This window comes from Chaetura pelagica, unplaced genomic scaffold, assembly GCF_000747805.2.
Source record: "Chaetura pelagica isolate M959 unplaced genomic scaffold, ChaPel_1.0 scaffold222, whole genome shotgun sequence".
NCBI classification, from domain to species: Eukaryota; Metazoa; Chordata; class Aves; order Apodiformes; family Apodidae; genus Chaetura; species Chaetura pelagica.
This window is the reverse complement of record NW_009952711.1, coordinates 6051892-6078128: the sequence shown is the minus strand read 5'-3', so window position 1 is coordinate 6078128 and position 26237 is coordinate 6051892. Positions and strand designations below refer to the sequence as shown.

At 35.0% G+C, this 26237-nt stretch overlaps 1 protein-coding gene across 1 annotated transcript in view; it reads right to left on the bottom strand.

Annotated features, from left to right (window-relative positions):
* Nucleotides 1-26237, bottom strand: part of WDR72 (WD repeat domain 72) — a 94091-nt gene that overhangs the window by 59241 nt on the left and 8613 nt on the right. Inside the window, exons 6-13 of the mRNA XM_009994428.1 lie at nt 25893-26012; nt 24091-24236; nt 23628-23724; nt 20107-20248; nt 19383-19628; nt 18695-18915; nt 18344-18539; nt 6094-6296 (exon numbers count right to left, since the gene is read on the bottom strand). Coding sequence (XP_009992730.1) covers nt 6094-6296; nt 18344-18539; nt 18695-18915; nt 19383-19628; nt 20107-20248; nt 23628-23724; nt 24091-24236; nt 25893-26012 — 1371 coding nt within the window. The remainder of the gene's footprint in view (nt 1-6093; nt 6297-18343; nt 18540-18694; nt 18916-19382; nt 19629-20106; nt 20249-23627; nt 23725-24090; nt 24237-25892; nt 26013-26237) is intronic.

The following is a 26237-nucleotide window of genomic DNA, read 5'->3' as shown; positions in this document are numbered from 1 at the left end:
TGATATTTTTCTTAACAAAAAATTACTAACTGAACTATTAGAAGGGAGGAAATTGATGTTTAGAAAATATTCATATCACAATGTGAAGAGTCCACCATCCTCCTGTCATGAATGTTTAAGAATTCTCAAGAACACCATTGGACAACATTAAAATATAAAAGTTGGAACAAAAACGGTCAATTAATTTTACAATTACAATCAGGTAGGTAAAGGTTTCCGGTAGAAACTTACAAGGAAACTCATTTAAGCTGATCGACAAAAGAAAAATATCACATCTTAAGGACCAGAAAGTAGTAAAGTTAAAATGTAAGATAGGAAAATTCAAGTTGGAAAAGATTCCACATTGAGAACTAAAACAAACAATCATAAGTGGATAATGAGGTATCACGAATAGCACTTCGGTAGGGTAGATGCTGTATGTTTCTATCCATAAGATATTTACCTAAATAAAATTAATAGAAACTTTGCAATAGTTTCCAAGGGACAGAGAAGGGAGTTGCAGCATGACAGTTGAGGTATGAGAGAAAATGAAGACAGCAACAGCTAGATTAGCTTCAATAAATGGTCATTCGATGTGAAATTCATCACAAGACTTATTGATAATTGACCTTAAAATTACTTCTAATAGGACATGTAACACCTCCTTTAGCTTTAGCACAGCATCCAACTACTTGTCTAGGCAGGGAAAAAAAAAAAAGTCAGTCTCCACAACAAACAAACAAAAACCAAACCAAAACACAAAAAACCCCCACAAAACTCTGGCAGCAATAATAGAAAGGTTACTTAGTAACTTTAAGGTGAAATGTTCTACTACTTCCTGTTTTGCTTTGTTCTTAATAACCCACTTCATACAAATAATCAAGATCTGCAATTCCTCTTAATAATACTCTAATATTAGAAAAGCAAAGAAACAAAAAGAATCTATGTCTAACATATTGTTGTTTATGACACTCCTCCTGATTTTGTTTATAGTATGGTATTTGTGCATATAACTTATTTACATTTTTCTATCAATATTTCAATCAGTAAGATTTAACTAGTAGTGATTTTCCAGGCTTCCAATAACAAATTTTCAAATTGCACCCTTTACTATACTAGAACAAATAACTGCTCTTGTCCTACAGGCTGTTGTCTTTCACTTACTCTGCGCAGCAACATAACAAAGTGGATATTTTTAAATTTATAATTTCTGTAAATTCTTGTTTTCTGTGTTAAGCAACTATAAAAATATAAAATTTGGCCTTCATGCTAAGAAAACATCTCTTTCATAAGCATCTCACCTTTACATATTTTGTTTAGAGCAGAACATACATGCTATTACATCTGTGAACAGTAAGTTCTTTAGCACAACTGATACTCCATATGTCAATTTAAAATGCTTGAAATACATTTATAAGTGTTACAGGAACTGGTACTTAACTACTCTGGTCATGATTATGTCTAATAACTGCATAAATCAAAATTCTTTTACAGATGTGTAAATCCTTATTTAGACATTTCAACTCCACTCTCTGCATCACACATTGAATGGTATTTTAACAAATTGTTAAGGCAACAAGGAACAAATATACCTAACCTGTAAAATTTAATACGTAAATAATTTTTTCCCCCCTCATCTTTGTCTTGTTTGCCTTAAACACATAGCAAAAATGTCCCTTTTCTTTCTGGACTAGCTCTTCAGTAGTATAAGTCAGCAGCCCAAGGCTTAGTAATTATCTCACAAGTTTTAGAACCCTCTCTCCCTCCAACATTTTTACCCGTAACATCCTTCAAGTAACTAAAAATATCACTGCATGATAAACACAGATTCATATCAAATTCTTTAAGCTGAAAAGCCAGGCAACATTCTAACATGCAAATATTCTGGAACATCAGGAATGCAATTCCCAGACATATCCAGTTTTTTATGTGCATCAATGAAATCTTCACATGATGCACTGAAGCATTTAATTTTTTTTAACCAGCTTTTCACACAGCTCCAATTTTCAAATATAACTATGACTTAGAGGTATAATGAGAGCTAGTTCCATATAAACACCATGAGCACACAATCTAGTGAGTAGTCTATTGTAATTAAGACCAGTGATTCAATACCTATTGCTACTGGCCAGGTATCATAGCAACCTTGTGTCACTGAATACTGCTGGAAAACTGTTCAGCACCAGCAGGACTATGCTTCAGGAAAATCTACAATGGCACTACAGGCTGTCAACATCTGTGGGGGTTGTTACAGGGAGAACAACAAAGAAATCTGTTTTTAAAAACCCTATACTTATAAAATTGACAGGGATACTACAGCAGCACTACAAAAAAAAAAAAAAAACAAAAAAAAACAACAACAAACAAAACAGAGAAGAAGGAAAGATGATTTTTGTCACTAGTTACATAACTTATACACCCACATCCTAATACTCATCCATATAAGCTGAGAGTTGAATATTGCATTACCACATTATTTAGGTATATCCACAAAGTACTGTTATTTGTTGTTTTTTCACTAAACACATACAACGTTCATTGCCAACATAAAAATAAAACAGAGCCACTTAAAAAATTATATTTAAACTTCCACAAATGAACTCTAGATAGTCTTGTATAAATCTGCAAAAAAAAGAAAAAACAGGTTACTATGAACAAGAGCCCAATATTGATTTTTCTGCGGTGCAGTAAAGCATCTCCATTCTATTTGGCTGCTGTCAAAGCCACTCTTTAACAGCTGGAGTCAAATTGCACTATTTACAGCAAGAGCCCTTGTCAAGTGGACCATAAGTATTCTAACAATACACTATTCAAATGGCACTTTGCCACACAAATTGCTGACTTGATGAATACCCTATGTCAATGACTAAGGCCAATATAAAAGTTTCATTTTTATGAGAGGTTTTACATTCACATATTAAGTAAAGCTTTCTCGAAGAACTATTAAACTATATATTTTGAGTCTTTCGACATGGAAAATAATTAAAATCTGTTTAAATATATCAAGGGGATTTAACAACATTAATATGGATCTTATGTTAACTGCATTTGTCACACTCATCTGTTATTGGTACTCCCACTGACACGTGCAGCACAATAAAAGAATTAAAATGGTCCAAACACCATGAAATCAAAGCATTCTGCTTTTGTATCTGTGATTTACATCATGACAAATGTTTTGAAATAAAGCCTTTGAAGCTGGACTGCTGTGTGAGGATATTTTTCTTTCTTCTTAGGGTGGAGTAAAGAAAGACTTATTTTACAAATGTTGTTTTGTCTTAAATATTAATATTAAAACAATTTAATAATAAGTGTTAAGAAAAATGCTTAATCTTGCATGCCATCTTCATATGGATCAGCTCATTGTAGAAAATAACAACCACCCAAGTATAATACCAACAGATACTACTACCACTTGGTTTTTACTATTACATAAATCTCTGAAATTGAATTCTTAAAAAGGCACCAAAATTGACCATGGTGGATTTTTTTAAATAGAAATGTTATTAAGAATTTAACATGTTAAATTCTAGTACACAATTTGCCAGGGAAACATTCATAATGAAATACTCCTTGTGTGCATGCTTCCCAGAACCTTTTGAAAATCTGAAAGTTTCATGACATCTGTGTGGTCATTACACACTTATTAATATAATATGGAATATTGAACTCTGAAATCCACAGAACTCTCCTTAATTTCAGGGAATCTGGATTTCAGAAGACTATTTCAAGATGCAAAAATACACTAACCCAAAAGAGTCAATACAACACTTCTTGAAAAACCTAAACCACAATTGTCCTGTATAGGAGCTAAGGAAAACACTAGACTTCATAACAAGCCTTAATTTCAGCAATAACAAAATAGTGTTAAAGAAGCTGCAGAGCTCCACCCTCCTTTTGTGTAAATCATGTTGGGCTTCTGAAATAGCATGAAGGGGACCTCCATTGTCATTCTTCCCAGGTTCAGCTACACCTTATATATTTAGCCTCCAGCATCTCTCCCACACCAATCTAAAGAAACTGCTTTAACAGTGGTGGAGGTGAGAAGCAGCACTGGATATAAAGGAGGTCAGATTTTTGATTAATGAAAAGTTGTTTCCCAAGTAAAGAACTTCAAGGAAATCACACTAAAGTAACATTACTGTAATGAAAAAAAGAAGTTGACTTTTTTAAAAAAAAATATCTATTTTTACAGTCACAGGGAAATCTAAGAGATATCAATAATATTTCAATAAAAAGTTTTCCTTGGGAAAAGATAATCAATTAACAAATTCTAACAAAAAACCCAATGCTTTATTGAGAATTTAGAGCAGCCAATTTGTATGTCTGATCAAGAGAAGTGCTAGAAATTATAACTCCACTGCCACCTATTGTGATATTACTTCCAATTTAAGATCATGATAATCCCCAAAACATGGTCAGCTCCACTCCAAAATTTACCAAAAACTGTTTTCCCATATTCTACAAGCAGCACATTTTTTCCAGCAATAAATCCATGCAATTTTCAACTTAATAGGTATGACCAAAATTACCCTCCACACAAAACTACTTGAAGTTTTTTTGCTTTTCCTCTTTAGAAAGGCAGGAAGAAACTATTCCTTCTAATAAACTAACAGTGAGCTCAGATTCTGTGTCAATGGCCAACTAGTGCACCATCTGCCCCACAACATGCTCAGCAGGATTACCCTCTAAGACGACTTTGCAGAAAATGGGATCAAAAAGAACTTGAGAAATCAAACTAAGGTCAGTAAAAGGTCAAAGACAAATATTAAGGGTTGAACAACAATCATTATAAACTCAAAGTTGTGTAAATTTACAGGTACAATAAAGAAAAAACTTAAAAATAAAAGGCAAGAATATAACTTGCATTAAGCTGTACTTTATCAGACAGATTTTCAATTTAGTTTGCCATAACTAATACAGCCAGGAAAAGGCCACAGACTAGTCTGAAGGCTGTTTCCACATGTAAGTAGAGGAAAAGTATTTTTCATCTTCTCATACTTCTGGAAAAAATCACTTATCTACATACAGGGCTGAGAAGTAGTAGATATGACTTCCTCTATTTATTGCAGAAAATGGAATTTGCAAAACCTCTTTAATTAAAAAGTGATAAACATGAACAAACAAAATTGATACCCTATTCTTAAGATACACTCTTACTGAGAGGTCAGTGAATACATTCAACTCCTGGTGCACAAACAGGATTTTCAGAAAAATGGATGTACCATTACCTTCCAACCAGAATAAGGTAACACCTACCTCATTGAATTTGAGACCAGATTAGATTTGACACAGTTTTAATAATTGCTTTTACATTTAGCAAACACAGTCAAATAGAATGACTATTGCTTTTTTAGCCTTATTTCCCATTATATGGTGTCTCTGTACTCATTTTCACAGCTTTACCAGCATATAAACGCTAGTTTCAGCATGTTATTTCCTTCTATTTTTTTTTTCAAAACAAAAAGAAAGAGCGTATCTTTTCAACAATGGATAAAGCCAAGAATAACACCTGGATGAAACTCTCCTGAAGACTGTCCTATCTATTTGCAGCCCAGTATCTCACAAGAAACACCACCATCCTCTTTTTAACCAGTAAGATGCCAAATTTGATTGCACTACAACCAAGGTAAAGCACTTATACTCTGTTCTGAGATAACAGAAAAAAATATACCCCATAAAAACTACCATTAAAGACAATAGGAATCTGCAGTTTCATAGAAAAGCAAAAATAGGAAGGCCAGCAGATTTGCGCCACCATGTGCTTTTTTAAGACATACTTTGGAACTGCTGGGTTCAGTTGTTCTCAGGCCACTTTTAATAGGTGCAGTCATAAGCCAGAGGCAGAAGGAAATACAGTCTATGGACGTTAAGTCTATGAGCTGACACGATCTACTGGTAACCTTACATAAGGCACTGCCCCCATCTTCCCCATTTGTTCTAGGAAATGGGGTTAAAGGCATAGAAACTAAGCCAGTTGGAACAGGTCTTTAGAAACTGAAAACCAAGCCCCTATGCCACTTTTTCAGGGCTACACACCAGGGAAGGTGAAAAGATAAGGAATTTGAATCACAACTCCTCACTCTTGAGAAACAATCTACTCTTTATTCTTACCTTATCTGAAGATTTTTCTGTATGAGTAAGATTGTGAGAGCCCATGCCATGCTTATAAGAGCTAGATGGTTTGTATCCACCATTATTTCTTTTCAACTCTTGAGATGCAGGAAGTAGAGCATCTGTCACTAAATATTCTGAATCTTCAATGGAAGTAAGAATTGCTTTTGCAGTTTCACCTGTTTCATGTCGTTCCAGTGTGCCTAGAGAAACACAACAAAAGCTGTAATTTTTTCAAGGAACTACACTATTTAATATTTCAGTATATGATTAACGTAGTACATTTTGTGTGAGCAGATAAATCATGAAACATTTACAGATGAGACAACCAAATATACTCATTTTTGGACCTCAAAAATGTCAGTTTACACAACAGTCTATTCTACAGCATTACCACATTAAAAAAATACATCTTAATTTCCACAGAAATCACTGCAGCAAATACTTTTGATTCAGACCACAAAAAATTTAAAGATATTTTGTATAATGTGTCAAGTCAGTTTTCAGAAGCAAGGGAAATAAAAAATACCACTTGCCCTAACTCTGTTCAAAACAGTGTCATTTGTTTTCTTCTCACAAAGCATCTGTATCATTAACAGTGTAAACAATAACACATTTATGTAATATTTTAGTGCTGTCCTCTAGTGTTCTAGATTACAAATAGCAAGAGAAAGCTCAATTCTTTCATTCCTAAAAACATCTTTACCTCTCTCACTTTTTAACACCTAAACATCCTACGTGTAGCTTACTAGCCATTAATACAATGGTTCAGAGACTTAAGTGGCTCTAGACAATCCAGTTCCTTTAGCTCTTATACAGTTATATTATTTTAGTAACAGTTCTCATAATCGTACTTAATGTATTACTAACATTAAAGATATCTAAACCAACATAATGTATTTGAAATAACATCCTATTACATACTACACATCTCCTATGGGAATTAAACTCATAAGAAAATGTTGAAATGGCATGTTTCCTATAAATATCAGAGATAAAACACATGTGAAGGTTTTAAAATGTATTAAATATCTGCTAGAACATGAAATGTAGGGGTTTTTTTCATTGTTTGAATTCTTTGTAGCCTCAAGTAGTACAACATGAATTTTCCCTTTCATTGCTACCAGAAATGTGTAACATTGAAGTTCTGTCAGTAACACCTGCTAAAAATATTGGACTGGGATTGAGGGATCTCATACGGTAAGTGTTTGTGTCTGTACGTGTGTATAAAATCTCTTATCTGCAATTATTTCTGAAATTCATTCATTTCTGCTCACTGCAGTATCATGTCTGTTACTTATATGGCCCAGAGTCCTTGATTGAGAACATAAGTAATGCAACTGATTCTTTGTCCCCTACCATAATCAATTAAATAGCACAGACTACTATGTCATAATATTGCACTGAAAAAATAAGGATCAGGCTCCCTTGTTTATTTTCCTCATCCCTCCCCAGGATTTGTGGCCACTGTGACGGATCATTACAAAACTAAATATTTACTGGAAAGAAAGCTAATTGCCTGAAGGCCTTTACGGTTGGACTATCAACAAACACTTGGAAACAATACTGGCTACAAAGCTCCCAACATTGCAGTATTTCAGAAACACACAAACTACATCCACATGGAAGGATTATACAATTCATACTAGACAGGAGAGCACACATTCCTAAAAGCATTTGCAAAGGTGAGAAGATTGGAAATAATACAGTCAGTCAGCTAATATACTTTTGGCCTCTTTGCAATGTAGTACATGCAATGTAGTCTCTCAAGCTTATAAGCACAGTGTGTTTCCCCACAGATCTGCCTGCATCATTCAGAGCAAAGTATCTACTATCTTCTGCAGCAAGTCCCCTATGCAGGGAACATTATACATATATACAGAGACATATATATCCATCCTTGTTTTCTGTATCACTTGTATCTGTGCATTGCACTACTAGAGTACTGAAGTGCTTCAGAAAGACTATTATTGTAATATCCTTGTGAAATTACTGTGTGTCATCGTACTTTCATAGGCAAGGAGCTAAGGCAGTGATTACAATACATTTTTAAGAAATTCAAGGAGAGTAAGTTTCTAAGGCCTGATTCTACTCTTTAACATTAGACAGACCTTCAAAAATTCAAAAATTGTTTTGTTAGCTACAGAAACATCTCTGAGGGTCTCACGACCAGTCATCCCTCAGAGCCAGACTACACTATGGAAGAATCTCATGGATGTTGAATACAATAATTCTGTTAAGGCTATTGTGACAAATAGATAAACCAAGTTTCCAACAAAAAAAAAAAAAACCAAGATCTGAGTTGTCTTTTTATCCTCTTTTTATGCACATGAAATAATGAGTAAAATTTATTGCATTATTTTTCATATATTAGATCTTCTCCCCAGGCAATGGCTTCAGAGCCAAGTTTTCACCTCTGGTTGAAGGAAAAACTTCTACTTGAAAGAGAAACAGACCAGAAGTAGTAAAAGACACAGAAGCTGGGGACAGCAGCATTTCTCCTTTGAAAACCATGGCCTGAATGGAATAAAAAGACAGTCTTTACATACATTAAATCCATTTCATATTTTAGATTTTTACACACAGGTGTAAATACTTGTATGTATCTCACTTTCAGCTGCTGGTAGATGTGCTTCTATGTATTCCAGACTTATGGGTGCAAACTGAAAAACTAGAGGTTGTTGGGTTGCTGAATACTTCTGCTACATACCAAACTTTTTTCTAAGTGGTAGGATCACGCCACAGCAGGTGTACCATTTTTTTATGTGTAGTTTAGAGAAGAAAAATTTAACTTTCTATAAACCAAAACAATCTATTCTGGGTCGATAAGCAAGAAAAACAACTCGACCTCTCTCAGGAGTTATAATTTTTTACCTTTTTTAGAAAGCTCATTTATAGATAGGAACTTTGAATAGAAAACAATGCCCTGGACAAACACCTTAGTTTCTTCCTGACAGAAGGCTGCAAGTTTCAGAAACTTACAATCACCTCTTTAAATAATTTATGGATCATTCAAAACAGCTATCTCAAATCCCTTAGAAGTAGCACCTTCTAGATTATTCCATTCTTAAAAACTCTTGTTCACACATACTTCTTAATTATGGATCTTTGTCTATGTGTGTACATACATACAGATTTGTGTGTACATCTGGAGCATAGGAAAACCTATGATGGAAGGCAGCAAGGGAACATGACAGTATTACAATTTATTTTACCCATTGTACTTCACACTTCAAAAGAACCCAAAACACTGTTGTCAAAGTGAGTAGGTGGCAAAGGAAGAGATCTGCATTCTGTGATTCCTGAATATCTTTGAGACACAAAAAACAAGGAGGGGGGACATACAGAAAGGATGGAAAAACCTGTCTAAGTAACAAAGACATTCTGACCACAGCAAACAGTCAAAAGAACACTGAGGCAGGGTGGTTATTGTTCCAGAAGCAGTTATTTGTCAGAAATATGTTCTCTGATTTTAAAGATTTAAAATAAAATGAACAGTAATAAAAGAGAGAACATGTACACAGAAGAACATAAAAGAAGTAAAAAAAAAGATCTCAAACCTGATGTATTTTAAACCCAAATGAGCCCAAAAGCTTTTGAATGGGGAGTATAAAATAGCAATAGATGAAAAAGAAAACATAGGGTTTCTGTGTAGTGGCAACACCACAGCCATGTCCCCTCTATACATAAAAAATACAGGAAAATAAAGTCTTTATCTCTCTAAAGCTGTGACCATGGCAACCAAGTCTCAGGAACAGACAAGAGTGGAGTATTTCACTCTCCTGGGCAGCTTTGGACCACCAGATGTGACTGGCTAGAGACTGTTACAACATCTTATTCTTTTTCTGGACCAAGTACTACAAATTGTGTCTCTTGGTGCCAGCGCTTCACACAGTTCTCCAGATTCTCTTCCTATTACACATTTTTACTAGGGAGTTCACACATTATCTTGCCTCAAGACGAAATATTCACTGACATCACATGACCTGCCATATCACCAGGCTCCAGTGCTTTCTGTTCACTGTCACAGCTAAAGTACTCAATATTGCAGTGCTGCTGTGACCTAGTAACTCAGATGCATCTTACAGTATAACAGTGATCAGTGAATAAAAAATAGCTTCAAAGGCTGTCAAGAGCAAATCCTTTTCTTCACTAGTAGCCAAAACAAAGAATTCACCTTTCAGAACAAGTTTAATTTGTAATATTACCTGGTTTATTTTCTGTCAAGATCTTCCTTTCCACAAATAAAAATAATCTGAAAATGAAACTCCACCTATGCTTGTAGTCAGGCAGAAATTTTATGTTCCTCAGCAGAAGACACCTCATTTACCATCTTGCACCAAGACAGTGGTTTAAGTACTTTGCTTGAAAAATCTCATAACTGCTATTGCCACCACTGTTATATCAAATAGCCCCAAACAGATGGAACAAACATTGCATTAAGCATATGTATTTCCAACCAATATCAAGACAAAAATAAATGCAATCCAAATAGAAATGGAATGGATCGAAACCAAATCTATTAAAACCTAATAATCTTTAAATATTTTACAAAAAGGAATAGATTAGCAATGGAGATGCCATGTGACTATAGCACTGGATATAGGAACATGTAGAAGCCTTTGGCAGACTGTCCATAATTTTTTTTGCATATAGAAGATCTCCATCATGTAGTCCAACAGCTGTACATTAACTGATATTCTTCAGAATATACATTTTCCAAGTAGGATCAGCGAAATATTGCAAAATATTCTACAGCTAAAGAAAGCAATGAAGAACAATATAAATAAAATGCTGAGTCTCATACATAATGCAAGTTTACACATGTAGGCAAAAACAGCAGTTCATCAATGCAGCCAAGTTCTCATTTCAGAATTTCTGTTGCAGGACAGATTAATATTACTTTAACAAATTACTTACCAATATTATATTGTGTAATTCTAAAATGAAAGGAAGAAAATATTCTGTGTGTGTGTGAATTGAGTACACGCAGAATTTGTGAGTGTGTGGACAAAATGAATGTCAGGACTTTTTCTAAAGCATAGGGTTAGACTGAAACGAGAAATTTTACTCAAACTTCAGGCTGTCTTGGAAAAATAAATAAATAAATCTCTTCCTGGAAAACTTGCATCTCTCCAAGGGCCTTCTAATACTTGCATTCACATAAATTATGGCAATTTCATGAAAAAAATAATTTTGCAATCCAAATATCTAAGAAGAGTTTACTCCGTAGGCACTTCTATCAATTAAGACTTAACACAATTTGGTAATCTTGTACTTTTGAAGATTTATGATTTATCATCAGTTCAAGATGAAGTTTACTGTCCTGCTCACATGAGGTCCACAGAGATTGACTTGGCACCTTCCTAATAAAACCATTTCACAGATACCGCATCTTACTTCTACAATACATAAACTACTTGGATTTCTGCCCTAGGGCATAGGACCCTGCCTACAGGCAAACTTTGTTAGCGAGAAGAAAATGAATGCATAAGCAGACTTCACAGAAACTTAAGATCAGGAAGCTTTTTTGCTCCCATGCATGTAAAAATTGTGCACATAGTATGCAAGTAGCTGTGTTTCACAAAATTCTTAATAGATTTAGTTACCAAGGACTCTCAAACTGCACTTTGCATCAGCCCAGATCTTAAGGCTATGCCGAGTTCATTGGAAAAAAAAATTAAAATAAGGTAGCAACTGCTGTGACTGTGACCACAGCCTCCAGCATGTGAAATGCAAACACACCTAGACAACAATCAACCACTCAAATCTAATTCAGACCAATGACTTGAAGAGAAAAAGAGAAAGATGAAGACACAAAAAGTGAGAGAAAGGAAAACTGAAAAAGGTATCAAAAGAAAATGCAAATCACTAAATTTTGCAAGAACAAAAGAGTCACAGGAGTGTAATCGTTGTTTCTTCTTCAGTGATCTAGGTATAAATGCATAGTAAATGAATGGCCAAGTTTACTTTGATACAGGTTCTAGGAGTTTAAAACTGTACACCTTATTTCCTCACAGCCACCAGATGAAACCTAAACCTTAGTTTTCTAAACAGTTTAATTGCTGATTTATTTTTGAGAGGAGAAAAGCTGTCATACATGCTAAATGACAATCTACTTAAAAACCCAAACCAAACCAAGCAAAACTCCATACATAACATACAAATATAATATTTCCCAGCAGTACATATTTTAAGCAGATTCAATAAAATCACCACTGCCATTAACAAAAAAGCAGTCTATGTGCTAAAAATCACTATGATTATCACAGCACTTGCACAAATATCAAGCCCAGTGTGAAAAAAACCTGTACCAAATTTAATATTGACATATGAATAATTTATCTGAAGTGTTTTGTAAAAATGCATTAGGTATTTTCAATCAGAAAAATAATTGGAGTTTCTTGCTCCTGCAGGACTGGATCATCCCTCAGATTATTAAGTGCTCTTGCAAAATCAAGAAATCAGATTTCATGTATAGAAAAAATATTTGTCCCTTTGTACATAATATGCAAGATGCCGCTTCCCCAGCTAGAGACTTAGTTTCAGGCAAAGTTTTCTGAAATTTGGTTTTAGAGCTCACAAACCATTTTTAAAAAACAGCTTCTAAAGAGGTAGGGAAAATTCTAATGGCACTACTACAGTAACATGTGAAATCACCATTATTGGTACTCTGAAAATGACCTAGGGAGGAGGTTTTCTGCATTTTAGACAGATTTCCGATGTCATATGAAGTACTGTTTACACTGATACTATAAATGCAAGCGAGCCATATATGTGCTTGAATGTATGCTAATATAGCACATTAGCAATAAGACAATCTCAATGTACTCAGTCAAGAAGCCTGTAAGATGCCCAAGACACCACATCTTCTGAAACTGCAGAGCAGTACTGCCCCAACACATCACATCATTCTTTTGCCTCAGTATCTCAAATACTCTCTATTCAAACCATTGCACCTGCCTTCTAAATGACTTCACTGAACACAGTCTTCCAAAAATATGACTGACTATGCAAATCCCACTATTTATTGATGGTTTTTACCTTTTCTGGTAAGGATTGTAAGCACACCCTTAATTTTGACTGTACAGGAGATCTGAGCTCAGCAGAAACATTCTTTAGGCATATGTTTCAGATTTTTTGGGTTAGGGTTAGTATCATGCAAGAAAATTCTCAAAATTCCCTGGTTGAATATGAAAAATACAATGTAGCCAGTGTAAAGTTAACTGCATATTACCATGATAATTGAACACATTTTTTTATTAAGTCATGTTATCTATTTTTAAACTCTCACTAAGCATGTCATAAAACAAGAAAACCAAACAGTTATAAGGCAGAAAACAGCAACAAGAAGTTATTAGATTTACTCTGAGAGCATTAAGAACTTCAAGGAATACATTTGTATTAAACTTGTACTAACTGAAAGACTAAATCTACCTCTGATAAATGAAGACTGCCTCCTCCAAGCAAGGAAGATTGCTCTTTAAAGTCCACCCATTCTTTACTCCTTAATACATATTAGACAGATCCCTAGATTGGTAGAGGTACTACCACATGCTGTACACAGCAAGAAAAAAAATACTGATCCTTTTATTTCTACATCTTATCACACTGATAACTAGCTTTTAGAAAAGAGATACCAACTGCTTAGGAAAAATGTCAGAGCCATATAGATAACCACCAATTTCCTTATTGAAGTGGATTTCAAGTGGTAGCTATTAGAAGAAATATTCTGCCCTTTAATTAGAATAAAATTTGTTATTGATTTTTATATTTTTCTAGCACACAAGTTTGGAATATATGCTCCACACATGCTATATTAATATTCCAAATATATTATTAGATCAATATTTATTATCATGGAAAGATATTCCACTGTAATGGAAAGTTGCTGTACCCATACATTAAAATTTAGGTAAAATACATTCAACAACACAGATATTAGTTCATAGTTTCTGTGTTGTTTTCTGTAGCACTACTCTCATGCATGTGCAACAACAACATTTAAGCTTAGAATAACAAAATTCTACTTAGTTCTGTAAATCAAAGGACTAAAAGGATATAATTCAATTTATCTTATTCTAGACCTGTAATAGCAGCAGACAATTAGCTTTGCTTCCCCCTACCCGCCCTTCTTTAGATTCTCCTTGCAGTCAATGAGGAAAAAAGACAGATTTTTACTTATTCTTTCTTCTTCCTGCTCACTACAAAAACAAAATAGGTAGAGCTAGTATTTAAGTATAGCTAGAAGTCTCAACTTAGGTAAGATAAACTCCACTTGAAATCAACTATACTCCTGCCTGCTTATTTGGAATATAGGCAGACTATTGAGACTATTGTATTGAGGCGACTCACCACTGAGCATGTAAAACAAGGTATCTTTGACCAAGCTCATGAAGGAAGAATGCAACAAATTGTACTTAAAGTAGCACTGGTTAAGTTAAATCTATGTGACAATGTTTCTTCCACTTCATAAAGTATACAATCCTATTATGAAAGCCTCCCAAAAGAAAACTCCAATTTTCAAAACTTCAGAAATTTTTTTTAAAGCATGCCAGCCCCTGGCATAGGGAATTAGACAAAGTATTACACATTATGAAGCCTTTGATTTGCTTAAGGGGTCATCCCCTTAATTACCTGGTGGAAGGCAGTTTTGGAGCTAAATTGGCATAAATAAAAGACAGTCATAGGTACTAGATGGCTCTAAACTTTTGTAAAGTCATCTGTCAAATTCAACAGAATTATTGCTGAATCTGCAAGAGCATAAATATTGAAATATTCATGAAAATTCCTTAATCCACAGCCTGAAATTATAAACAGACTGGCTGTTTTCCCAGTTATCCATTAACTCTAGTACAGTAACTCTTTTTAAACTGTAAACAATGATATATGAGTCTGACAGAAAATCAGGTCCTCTGCAGACTTTCAAAAGAAGCAAAGCCTCAGTCATGAAGCTAGCTGCATTGCCAGAAAAAAGAAACACTCTGACTACAGAAAAATAAAAACTTATGTCTGATTCTGCAGAGGAATGCAAGCCCAAGGCTACTACTTAGACTTTATCCTATTTAAGTGAGCCAAGAAAAATGCTTGCAGGTACCTGCACAGACAAGGAGTACTATGCATGGCAACCTGCTCATTTGCCAGCAGATGAAAGTCATAAGCACAGGCTGTTGTGTTTCTGCAGAGGTTTGTCTGTGATACTGTATACACATCTTTCCCACACATCTGAACAAGGCTTTGTCTGCCTGAGTGGCACTGAAGTACCTACATAGCTCTTGATCTAGGTCAGGCCAATTTCAAGGATCAATGCCATGACCTCTCCTGTTCCCCTGCAATACAGATATAATTCACATTAAACCTACTACAGTTTATCCCAGTAAGCCTTCCCAGGTATTCACCCTAGATGGCACCTTTTAGTTTACCAATGCATAATGGAAACAAAAAAAATTAATTTGTTAATTGTTCATGTAGCAAATAACTGCATCCCTTCTTGTGCCCCAGCTATTCTGTAAGAGGTGGTGATCATAGCTCCTATTCTTATTTGATACTGGTAACAAAGGATACAGAAACAGCAATTAAAACCCACACTTTTAACAATCTGCATCCTAGCTGAAGATATACATAAATATATACATTTTACTTAATCTTTATTTTTTAAATATACATTTTTATAGATAAGAGACAGTTAAAAGTATATGCCAATTTTTGTCTCTATGGTACCATATGCTATGCTGGTAAATCTTGGGTTTACAAAGAATTCACTATACTTTAGTGTGAAGTTACCCAGCGGTACTAGCTGAAGTTCCATCTGAGATATAATTCTGTCCCCAGACACTTAAGTTCTCTGGGCTGCCTTAGGCACTGTATGGTGAAAGAAACTATTAGTTCTTACATTTCTGAGTACAGCACATTGCATTTGGGCCTAGCAGCTTCATAGAATTAATGAGTCAAAGTAATTTTCCATGTTGTTAAGCACACACAGCACCACCACTGAAATCATTCCACAGTGTTTACTCTTCATAAATCTAGGAAAGAAATTACAGTCTGGTGTTTAGCTTGTTTTTTTGGTTTTGTTTTTAACTAAAAACCCTCACTGCACCACACTGTGGAGATAAAAATATCCTGTCAGGAGTTAACTCAAAGGCATACACTGCCCAAGTACCATTTAGTCCTGCAGGACACCTTCTGAGCATTGCAGACCTGGCTTTCTCTAATACCACATGTGGAATGCCTTTTCTCAGGCCTACACAGATGACTCCTTTAAATCAACAGCCAAACGTTTCAATTAAAAAATGACAGAGAAAATTATTTAGCAATTATTTCCTTAGCTGCAGAAGTTGAGAATACTTATGACCTGTCCGCACTGTTTCTAGCTAATAGTACACGTACCATGAAGTAGTAATAATACTGAAAGGCTGAAAGAGTAAAAAACCTGAGAACTGGCACAATCTTTTCTACGTGTAGGGTACACTTAAATCAGAATTTTTACCAGAGTACACACTATAAATTGAAAATCTCAAAGATATTATGCTTCTCAGTTCTAGAAATAAGCTCTGCTAATAATTCAACTTTTAAATTAACTTCATGTCCTATAAACAATAAAACTATACTCAATGTACTAGCACAGTTATTTTAACTTAAAGTTTGAGGGTTTCTGGTTGGAGGTTGCTTTTTTATTTTATTTATTTATTATTTTTTATTGGAGGAATGACAAGGCAGGAAGAAGAATCCCAAGACTATTACTCTTCCACAAACACTCCAGAAAGAGGACTGAGCAAAGGGTAGAACCCATGCCCCCTCCTGACTGAAGAAAATGCACTGACAACTGTAATACCATGCATCTACATGAAGAGCAGAACACACACAAGAAGAATCTTACATATTTACCAGAAAATAGAATTTCAAGTTATGAAAGAAACAGCAACAGAAGCAGAATAACAAGTTTAGAGTACCATAGGAGTCTAGTATTTACTTTTGGAAACAACTTTGTATTGTTTTTCCCAGCAGTGCAACTAAAGTGAAGACTCTAAGCAAGACCACAATACAGTCACTTAGCAACAATAAGACAGCAAAGTAAAATAAGAATCACCCTATATGCAATTTAACAGCCTCCTAAAGTCACACCATCTATTCTTATTTTTTTATGAATGCTTTTGAACAAAAATAAATATTTTTTAATCTCAAAATGCAATGCAGAAATATGTGAACTTTACCTTTTCAAGTAACTGTAGGGGAAAAAACCAAACAACAACAAAAGCAAACACTGTAAAACCAAGGATATTAACTGACTATAATAGTCAGTTCAATTTAATGTTACTGTAAGCCTTTTTATTTAAAGAAGCAATTCAGTAAATCTGGGAAAATATTAAGTGCCAGAAGGCATCTCCGATGCCAGCAGCTTCATGGTGTTAAATAGCCTACTAACACAACAGGCTTGTAATTTATGCTGTGCTCATTTTGCCAAGTACTGCATTGAACATAGATATTTTGTACTTTGATACAAGGGACGTTTTGTCCAAAGCAAACAGCCTTGACTGTATGTTGTAATACTGGTAAATTGTGATCTCAGTGTTATATTAGTAAAACTGTTTTCATACAATATTAATATTCTGTACCTTTCAGTGGTTCCACCCCATCTGAGAACACAAAGCTCTGAATCAGATGGAAACACTGTGTTGTACTATCTTACATCATTACAGCTTCTGACAGCTTGTTCTGTCCAAGTTCAAATAACTATATCTATTACCATTGTGAATCAGCATTACATTCTCAAATCCACACTTTAAATTGAAACACTCAGCTTTAGTTTTCCTGACTACACAGTTATGAGCTTTGCAATTATCTTCCACTATTAAGTGATAATCATTTCAAAAGGTTTCTCAGATTTTATTCAAGAAATCAGAATTTTGTGCTCTAATTTGGAATTGTTAGGATTGAAAAATTCACTCTTTTTATTGAAGATATTAATTTGCATTTTATTTATAGCTTCCAGAAGTATTCTGCTCAATTCACTGCAATGTCAGCTAACCACTGGATTGTCAGGATATGACTTAAGCTACTGTATTTTAGTAGTAATATCCCCTGAACCATATGAAAATTTTATTTCTTGATTGTTTACATAAATATTGAAACTCTCTAATCAATACATTCAGTGTGTTGGTATTGCTGCAATACATTAGGTTTGTAAAACACCATGACAGACAAAATGTACAGGAAGTGAACAAAAAAGAAAATCCCTTTGTTTTATTACCTGTTTCAATTTCCCAAATATAAACTGAATCGTCTTCACATCCAACAATTAGCAGATTTTCAACAGGATTAAATTTTATCTTCTTCACAGGGAAGAGATGTTTTCTGGCATGTAAGAGACACACTCTTTTCTGGAGGTGTAGAATCGCTACTGAGTGATCACTGCATACACAGCACACTATGCTGTGATCTTTTAACTGCAAAACAGAAAGAACTTCTGTTTCAACACAATGACCACTGTCATAACCACATTATTTTAACATGCCTGGGAAAAGTTGCCCAGTGATTTCTTTCCCATATAGAGATACTTCTGGGGTGTTTTTGAGACATCATTCATTATGGTTGTACTTACTCTGTAGTTTTCTGGAGATCGCAAGAGTTCTGTCACTGGACCAGAGTGAAGACTAAATTGGTGTAAAATGTCTCCAGTAAATAAATTCCAGCAGATGACAACAGAATCCTGCCCACCAGATAACAGCCAGCTTGGATCAAATCTTACTGACTTATCATGTGGATAAAGTAAAGAAGTGACTCTGCTACTATGACCATTCAGAACCTTATAAGGTAAATTATCTGAAAGAAGATGGTACATAAGTTATTTTTTCTTCAAGAATAGAGGTTCCATATTTTACAGTACATGTGCTAAAAGTCAGGAGACTCAAAAGATTAAATGCAATCCTTTATGTAGGATCAAAGAATTTTGGAAAAAGGTCTAGGATCTGAACTTCATCTACTCAGATGCAGTCATTTTATTCCTTCAGGGGAATGACCTTCTAGAAAGTGACACAGATGACTACTGCTCATACCGTGACAGCCCACATCTCTCTTTCAGGTGACCCCATCCGTACAGCCATTCCAGGACTCTTGACAGTGCAAAGCACCTTGATAGTACTGAGCTGTAATCTGATAGATCAGCCACAGAGGGAGAAAGAAAATCATCACCTTCCATTTTCCTCATTCAGTCCCTGACCATCACTGCTTATGTATGCAGTCTTCTGTGCTTCACTGAGATGAATGTAGGCAACACTGTTACTACCTACCTTTCAGCAAAGTTATGTTTTCTAGAAGTCTTGCTCTTGCAGTTTTTAAACCTAGCGTTACAAAAATTTTCCCATTTTCACATCCACACACAAGCTTATCAAGACTGGGTATGTATACAGAAGAACTAACAGCTGCACTTTCAATTCCATCTTTCGATGTACAAAGATGATCAATAATTCCCTCTGACATTGCATGGTGTTTATCAAAATCATCCTGAAGAGCCCATTTTGCTGTAATTGGGATCTCTAGAAGGTGAGGAAAAGAGTTAGGAATTTTTATTTTTTTTTTAAACTCAAAGCAAAATAAAAATACAAACAGAACAAAACACACATCTTCATCTAATCATAACTTCCCCCTCAACTCGCTACTTCCTAGCAATTGAAAGGCAGCAGTTGCTATTCCAACACTAGATAACATCTCACTCAGTCCTTCCTTTTATACCTCCCTGGCAGCCACCATAAATAGGACCAATGTCAGGACATTTGCAATTATGAGAAGATAGTAAGGAAATAGGAACATTTATTTGTTATCCCCAAGAAGAAATTCTAGACACTCATCTTTGTTAGTGTCTTGCTCCTTATAACTACAGGCAATCATCACACAGTGACTGAATGAACATCACTTTCTAATGTGAAAATATTTTTATAAGAATTTAAGTTTTCATTAAAAGTGACTTAAAGACATCATTAAAGAGACCGTATCAAGAGCACAGAATCACCAAACCTTTAGGTGAACCATCAAATGTTGACACAGGGACATCAGGAATATGCCACAAGGTGATCCTTCCTGAAGCTTCACCCGAAAATAGAACCTTATAGAAAGGCTCCTTCCTTTCATTCATGAAGCCCATAACAAAAGGAAAATTCTGCCAAAAATAATAGTAAATTAATATGCTGATACAAAAAGGTTGACGAAATAATGTAGTAATTGCAAATTCAAAGGTTTTCTACAGCAAAAGCTCTAGAAATAAAAAAATAATAATATTTAAACTGTCACTAAGTTCATAGAATCATAGAATCATAGAATCTTAGGGGCTGGAAGGGACCTCGAGAGATCATCTAGTCCAATCCCCCTGCCAGAGCAGGGTCACCTAGAGTACATCACACAGGAACTCATCCAGGTGGGTTTTGAATGTTTCCAGTGAGGGAGACTCCACAACCTCCCTGGGCAGTCTGTTCCAGTGCTCTGTCACTCTTACAGTAAAAAAATTTTTTCGGATATTCACCTTGAACCTCCTGTGCTCCAATTTACACCCATTACCCCTTGTCTTATCACTGGTCATCACCGAGAAAAGCCTAACTCCGTCCCCCTGACACTCACCCCTTACATATTTGTAAACATTGATGAGGTCACCCCTCAGTCTCCTTTTCTCCAAGCTAAAGAGACCCAGCTCCCTCAGCCTTTCCTCATAAGGGAGATGTTCCACTCCCTTAATCATCTTCGTAGCTCTGCGCTGGACTCTTTCAAGCAGTTCCCTGTCCTTCTTGAACTTGTCATCTCAGACAAGGTCTGCTCTGCCTGGCACAAGGCCCTCAGAGATCACCTCCGCTTTGCCAGTCTCCTTGGCCAAGTCTACTTCCCAAATAAAAAGTGGAATGGGAGGGCTCCCTAGGCTTACTGTCTCTAAATGAAGTCTATCAATAGCATCACCAGCACATAAAAAAAATGGCAGCCTAAGCACCAAGATCAGGCTGGAAAAAAAAAGCGTGCAGTGAAAGACTGAATCTTCACATAAAAACAAATTCAGTAAAACTTCAATTATGAACAGTTGAAATTACTACAAATAAAGGTAAGAATTATGCTTTTACATAGACAGGTAATGGTCTGTAACACCAGCATTCAGTGACCTGGAAAATATTAGATAATTGAGAGGTATAATAAACAGACTTAATGACATCTACCTGGCTTTGTTTAGTAATGCACAAATTTATTCCAGTATATTTATCGCAGACAACCCTCATCTTTTTATTCTCTCATGAAGACTTAAAGTCTGTAGGTTTTTTTTCCCTGTAGGTATAATGCTACAGGTAGTTCTATATCACTACTTCAGTAACACCCAAACTGTGAGATAAGCTACTGATGACTTGCCAAGAACATCCTGTTTTTTTGTTATGTAAGTTTCATTCTCATGTACCAAAGTAAAAAAAAATATCATCAAGTTTTCTAAGGGGAAGCTTCTATTTGCTCAAAGTCCTCACAAATGTTAAGAAAATTAGGAAAGTTCAGGTTACACCAGGCATGTACTTCAGAAGTAGATGCTTATGTTTGTGTTGTGTCTTGGAGCACCGAATAAAGATTTTTTTCATGAAAGTAAGTGGGCAGACACGTGCAGGAGCACAACAAAGCCCCCTACACTGAAAAAAACAAAAGCACACCCCATACTGTAGATTGTGTATGAAAGGTCATCAGCACAAACTGTTTTGTTCCACCCCATCAACTTTACTTTCATCTTGCAGACACAGACTCTTTGTTTGCTTCTTCAAGACATGTTAATAACATCCCCTCATGCTGTTTAGGTTTTATTTACAACATTGAACTTTGGGAGTAAATTGCACAATAAGCAACTGTACTGTCACATGGTTCAGTTTATAATTTATGAATGCAGACCAAAACAGATCATCACATAGGCAGTTTTGCTGTCTCTCAAATCTGCTATAAAATTTTCAGGTAATAAGGTAAATATTAGAAAAGGGCAGGGTACGTTATTTTTAATATATATATTTGGGGGGGGAATCCTATATGAGTTTACTATCACCACTGCAACCCTGTTATTTGCTAAACCCTGTGTTTTGGCCATTTCTTTTCTCTCATATCAGGAGAACTGCTGAAGGATGCCAAAAGGTCTATCTGGTTTTAGATCACAGCATTTGGGGGAAAAGCTGCATGGTTTGTGCTATTATGCTTCAACTGAAAATCTAATCTGTCAGGCCTTGCAAGGATATGCAAAAAAGATTCCTTCTAAGAGCCTACAGTTGCCAACAAAGAGAATTATAAAGCCTCATGTAGGTATATGTTTGACAGTATTTCTAGTCAACTACAAATAAAATACCTGTCTCCTCTGCATATCTTCAGGAACTGTTTAAAGCCCTTCAATTCTCTTGCAAATACACAAAAAATCGAATGCAACTGCAAGCAGGAATTAAATCCACCTTTTTCAATAATCACAATTTCATTAATAGTATTAGCAGGGAGAAAAAATTAGCAACAAAACCAGAACTAAAGCTACACTGATTTCTTTTAATTTTTTGTTCTATCTTTGCCAAATAAGAACATTTGACACAGATTTAATTTTCATTTTTTTTCCCCACTTGCCTATTCTCATCTGTTCTCTATTCTTTACATCAACTGTTTTTCCTTATTTATTTCTTTGTGGTCAAAGCACTTCTCAAAAAGTAAGTTCAGATTTTCCAAAACAGCTGATCCACTTGAGATACTTGCCTAAGCAGTAACTTCTAAATTTGAAATTGGTAGGACATAGTCTAAGCATAGGTTCTCAATCATAAGTATAAAGATCACCTACTTTTTTTAACTTCCTCTTTTTTTAACCATAGATGCTTCTTCAAGCAGAGACCAGAATTCTGAAGAGTCACACATGCCTAATCTCATGCACTGTGGTACTGTCACTCTGCCCACAGTGTAAGGAAGGTAGACATGTGATTATGCCTCTGAAAGCTCAAAATAACAGTATTTTGGATGAAATGTCACAGATTCAAACTCATCCAACTTAAAATGGATACATATGGGAAGCAACCAATTTATTTCTGCAGTCACACTGAAATATGCATACATGTTGCAATATAAGAAGAACTCAGCAACTTCCTTGCATTTTACTTTTGAGTTGACTTTTTGTTTGGTTCTTTGGGTTTGGTGTTTGTTGTTTTTTTTAACAGATTTAAAAGTAAAAGGTTCTAAAACTATTTTAGAACACCTTTAACTTAAAAAGGCTCTCCTTTTTTGACAATATTAGGAAAACACCTTAAATTAGACTAACTATAGCTGAAAATACAGGATATTTTCTCCTGTGAAAAAAAGTAAATATTACCAGAATTTAAGACAAATATATGCAATGAGTATCTTCAAGCTTCTAAGAAGAAATTTTAAAATGAAGGAATAAGTCTTACTTATTGTTTTCATAAAACAATTACATTTGTTAATGAATTCAACAGGTTTTTAGAGACCATTCAGGTAATTGCAAACAAATAAAAAATGAACATTTAAAGCTCACTGTAAATTTTTGAGTTTACCTTATGTTCCTTCACATCAGTAAAGCAGAGTAAATGAGGATAAACAGTTTCTTTCAGCATCTTCCCATCAGCAGGATACACACTTTTAGAAAGCCCACTGCATAATTTGAGAAAAAAAAAACACATTATTAAAAGCTTTAGACAGTCATATTTTTTGGAAAGCAGAACAGTAACATCCAAGATTTACAAGTTCAATTAAAAGTTGCTGAATAAGTAATTACAAGTGACTTTCTGAAATCACAGCACCAGCTGCCAAAGTTCTACATGGCTAATCTTATTCCTGGGTCCCCTGCTGTGTCAAACAAAGACTGAAGGCTGTCAAACTCGGGGTAAATCTTTGAGTGCCAAAGTGGTTTTGTTCTGGTTTTTGATCATTTGCAACATGCAGAGATTTTCCATAATAAACCTCCCAAAGTTCATCCTGTACCTGAACTTTTTGTGTGGATTTCCCATCTGAGCCCACCTGTTAAGCAGCTGGTAGATGTAACTGTGACCATCTTCTGTCCAGATGATAAGTCTGTAAGCTGCTAGTACTTCCCCACCAGCAAAGCACTGACCACTTTTACAGAACTCCATACAAAGCAAAGAGAAATCACAATAATCATAGACCTAAGATCAGAAAAACAAAAACAAACTGTATTGTTGCATTAATTTTAATTCAAGCTTGCTTTGTGCCATGGATCAATAAGCAGAACATGAGCGTGACTCTTTGTAGTTTGACTACCTCTTTGAAAGCCAAAGCAGTATTCATACTATCAAACTAGTGCAATCAAACTACCTATTTCAAAGAAACCAACAATTAAAAAAAACAGTATTAGAGCCTTCTGTTATATTAGGGGATTCTAGATGGGATTTACTTTGTTTTGCCTTGCATTCATTATTAATATTTATTGGACTATTAATTTCTTATAAAGAGGTAGGTAGTGAATTCAGCACAGAAATACAACACTGAAGACTTCAACAGAAGCTAAACACCCTTCTGTCTGCATTCTTTCAAAGATTATTTGCTTGTGTAATCACAGCATGTATCTTAACAGTTTTGATTCTTTGGGGAGTAATAGAGATTTCTCCTTTGCAAATCAATTGAAAAAAGGAACATATGATCCCCTTTGCCTGCAAAAATTCTTCTCTCATTTCTAGAGCTGGTAAAAAATGGTATGACTTGTTGCTTCCTCTGATCTTCAGCAATGTGAGCAAATATATTTCAGAATGAGAATTTCTACAAATTATTCATTGTTAATATCTATTCATTAGGGATTTGCTTTATATTTTCATTGCTATCAAGTGGGTTAGGGAGCCACACATGGCCTCTGAACGTATGTGAATCTCTCCCATGCTAGACATCACATACATTTCTAATTAAGGATTTAATTAATCAATTTATTTTTAATTTATATATTAATTGAAATAAAGCTTGAAAATCCAACGACTTACATATTTGTAAGACTACTTTAAGCAGTAAAATATAAGCATTCAAATGCATAATGAAGATATTACTGCAAACTTCCATCTTTTGTGGGCAAACATTGTGAAAGTAATAGAAAACAATGCACACGGCATTTTTTTAAATAGCCCAAGAGCAATCTCAAGGATACCCTACAACTGTATTTTTCAAAGTTGACTGGGCTGTATGCGAAATATCTACTTCCCACCCCCTAAGAGGAGTGGTGTTTGGATCAGGTACATATGTTGCACTAATAGCCTAAGATTAATTTAAAAGGAATGTCATAGCAGTGGGAAAAAACTAGAGAATTTTTACAATAAAGTTCAGCTTAACTAAGATGTAAATAAACTAATAACAGTTTCAGTATCTACAAGATGCATTCATTTTCTTACAGCTATATATTCTGGGGCCTTTAGCTTTGCAGGCTTCTCTTAGTGGAACTCAGGCTATTGGTCCTGATAGAACAAAGGCTCCTGGCTGCTGAGGGCTTGCCAACTGTGATTCCTTCTGTCATACTTAAACAGGTTTTGCACATCTTTGTGTTCATTCTGAAATGCACTTTAGAGGAGACTATAATGCACTAGTGCTCTAAAATTGACTAAGTAATCCCCTTTCTACTTTTAAAATAAAAATACTAATAAAAAATAACCCCAGACAGGCAATTAAGATACACAGATAAGGGATATAGCCCCTATTCTACCTAACAATTAGTAAACACTTTCTTTAAGCCAAGGAGAAAAACAAGCATCTTCACATAAAAATCACATTGTATCTTCAAAATTAACAAAATTAAAAAGAAAGTATAATGCTCAATAATATACCTGCCAGCATGTGGAAGACACAACTAGAAGGAGCCTTTCTGTGTAAGTACAAAACCGTACTGCTTGACAGTTTACACAGTCCAGAGATTTGGATTCTCTCTCGTACACACTTTCTCTCTCCTTTATAGCAGAGGAAAAAAGTCATAAGATTCATTCTATATTTCTGAGCTTTTACTTTTAGGATAAAAACAAGCCTCTGAAAATTATTGTTAGCATACACTTTTCAAAATGCAAAGCAACGTATAATTCTTAATTAAGACTGAGACAGGAAGACAGCAGGGTTCACAAGTACCATGTAAACAGAAGACATTCAGCATGGCTCAGACTTTGATCTCAATTGAAGAA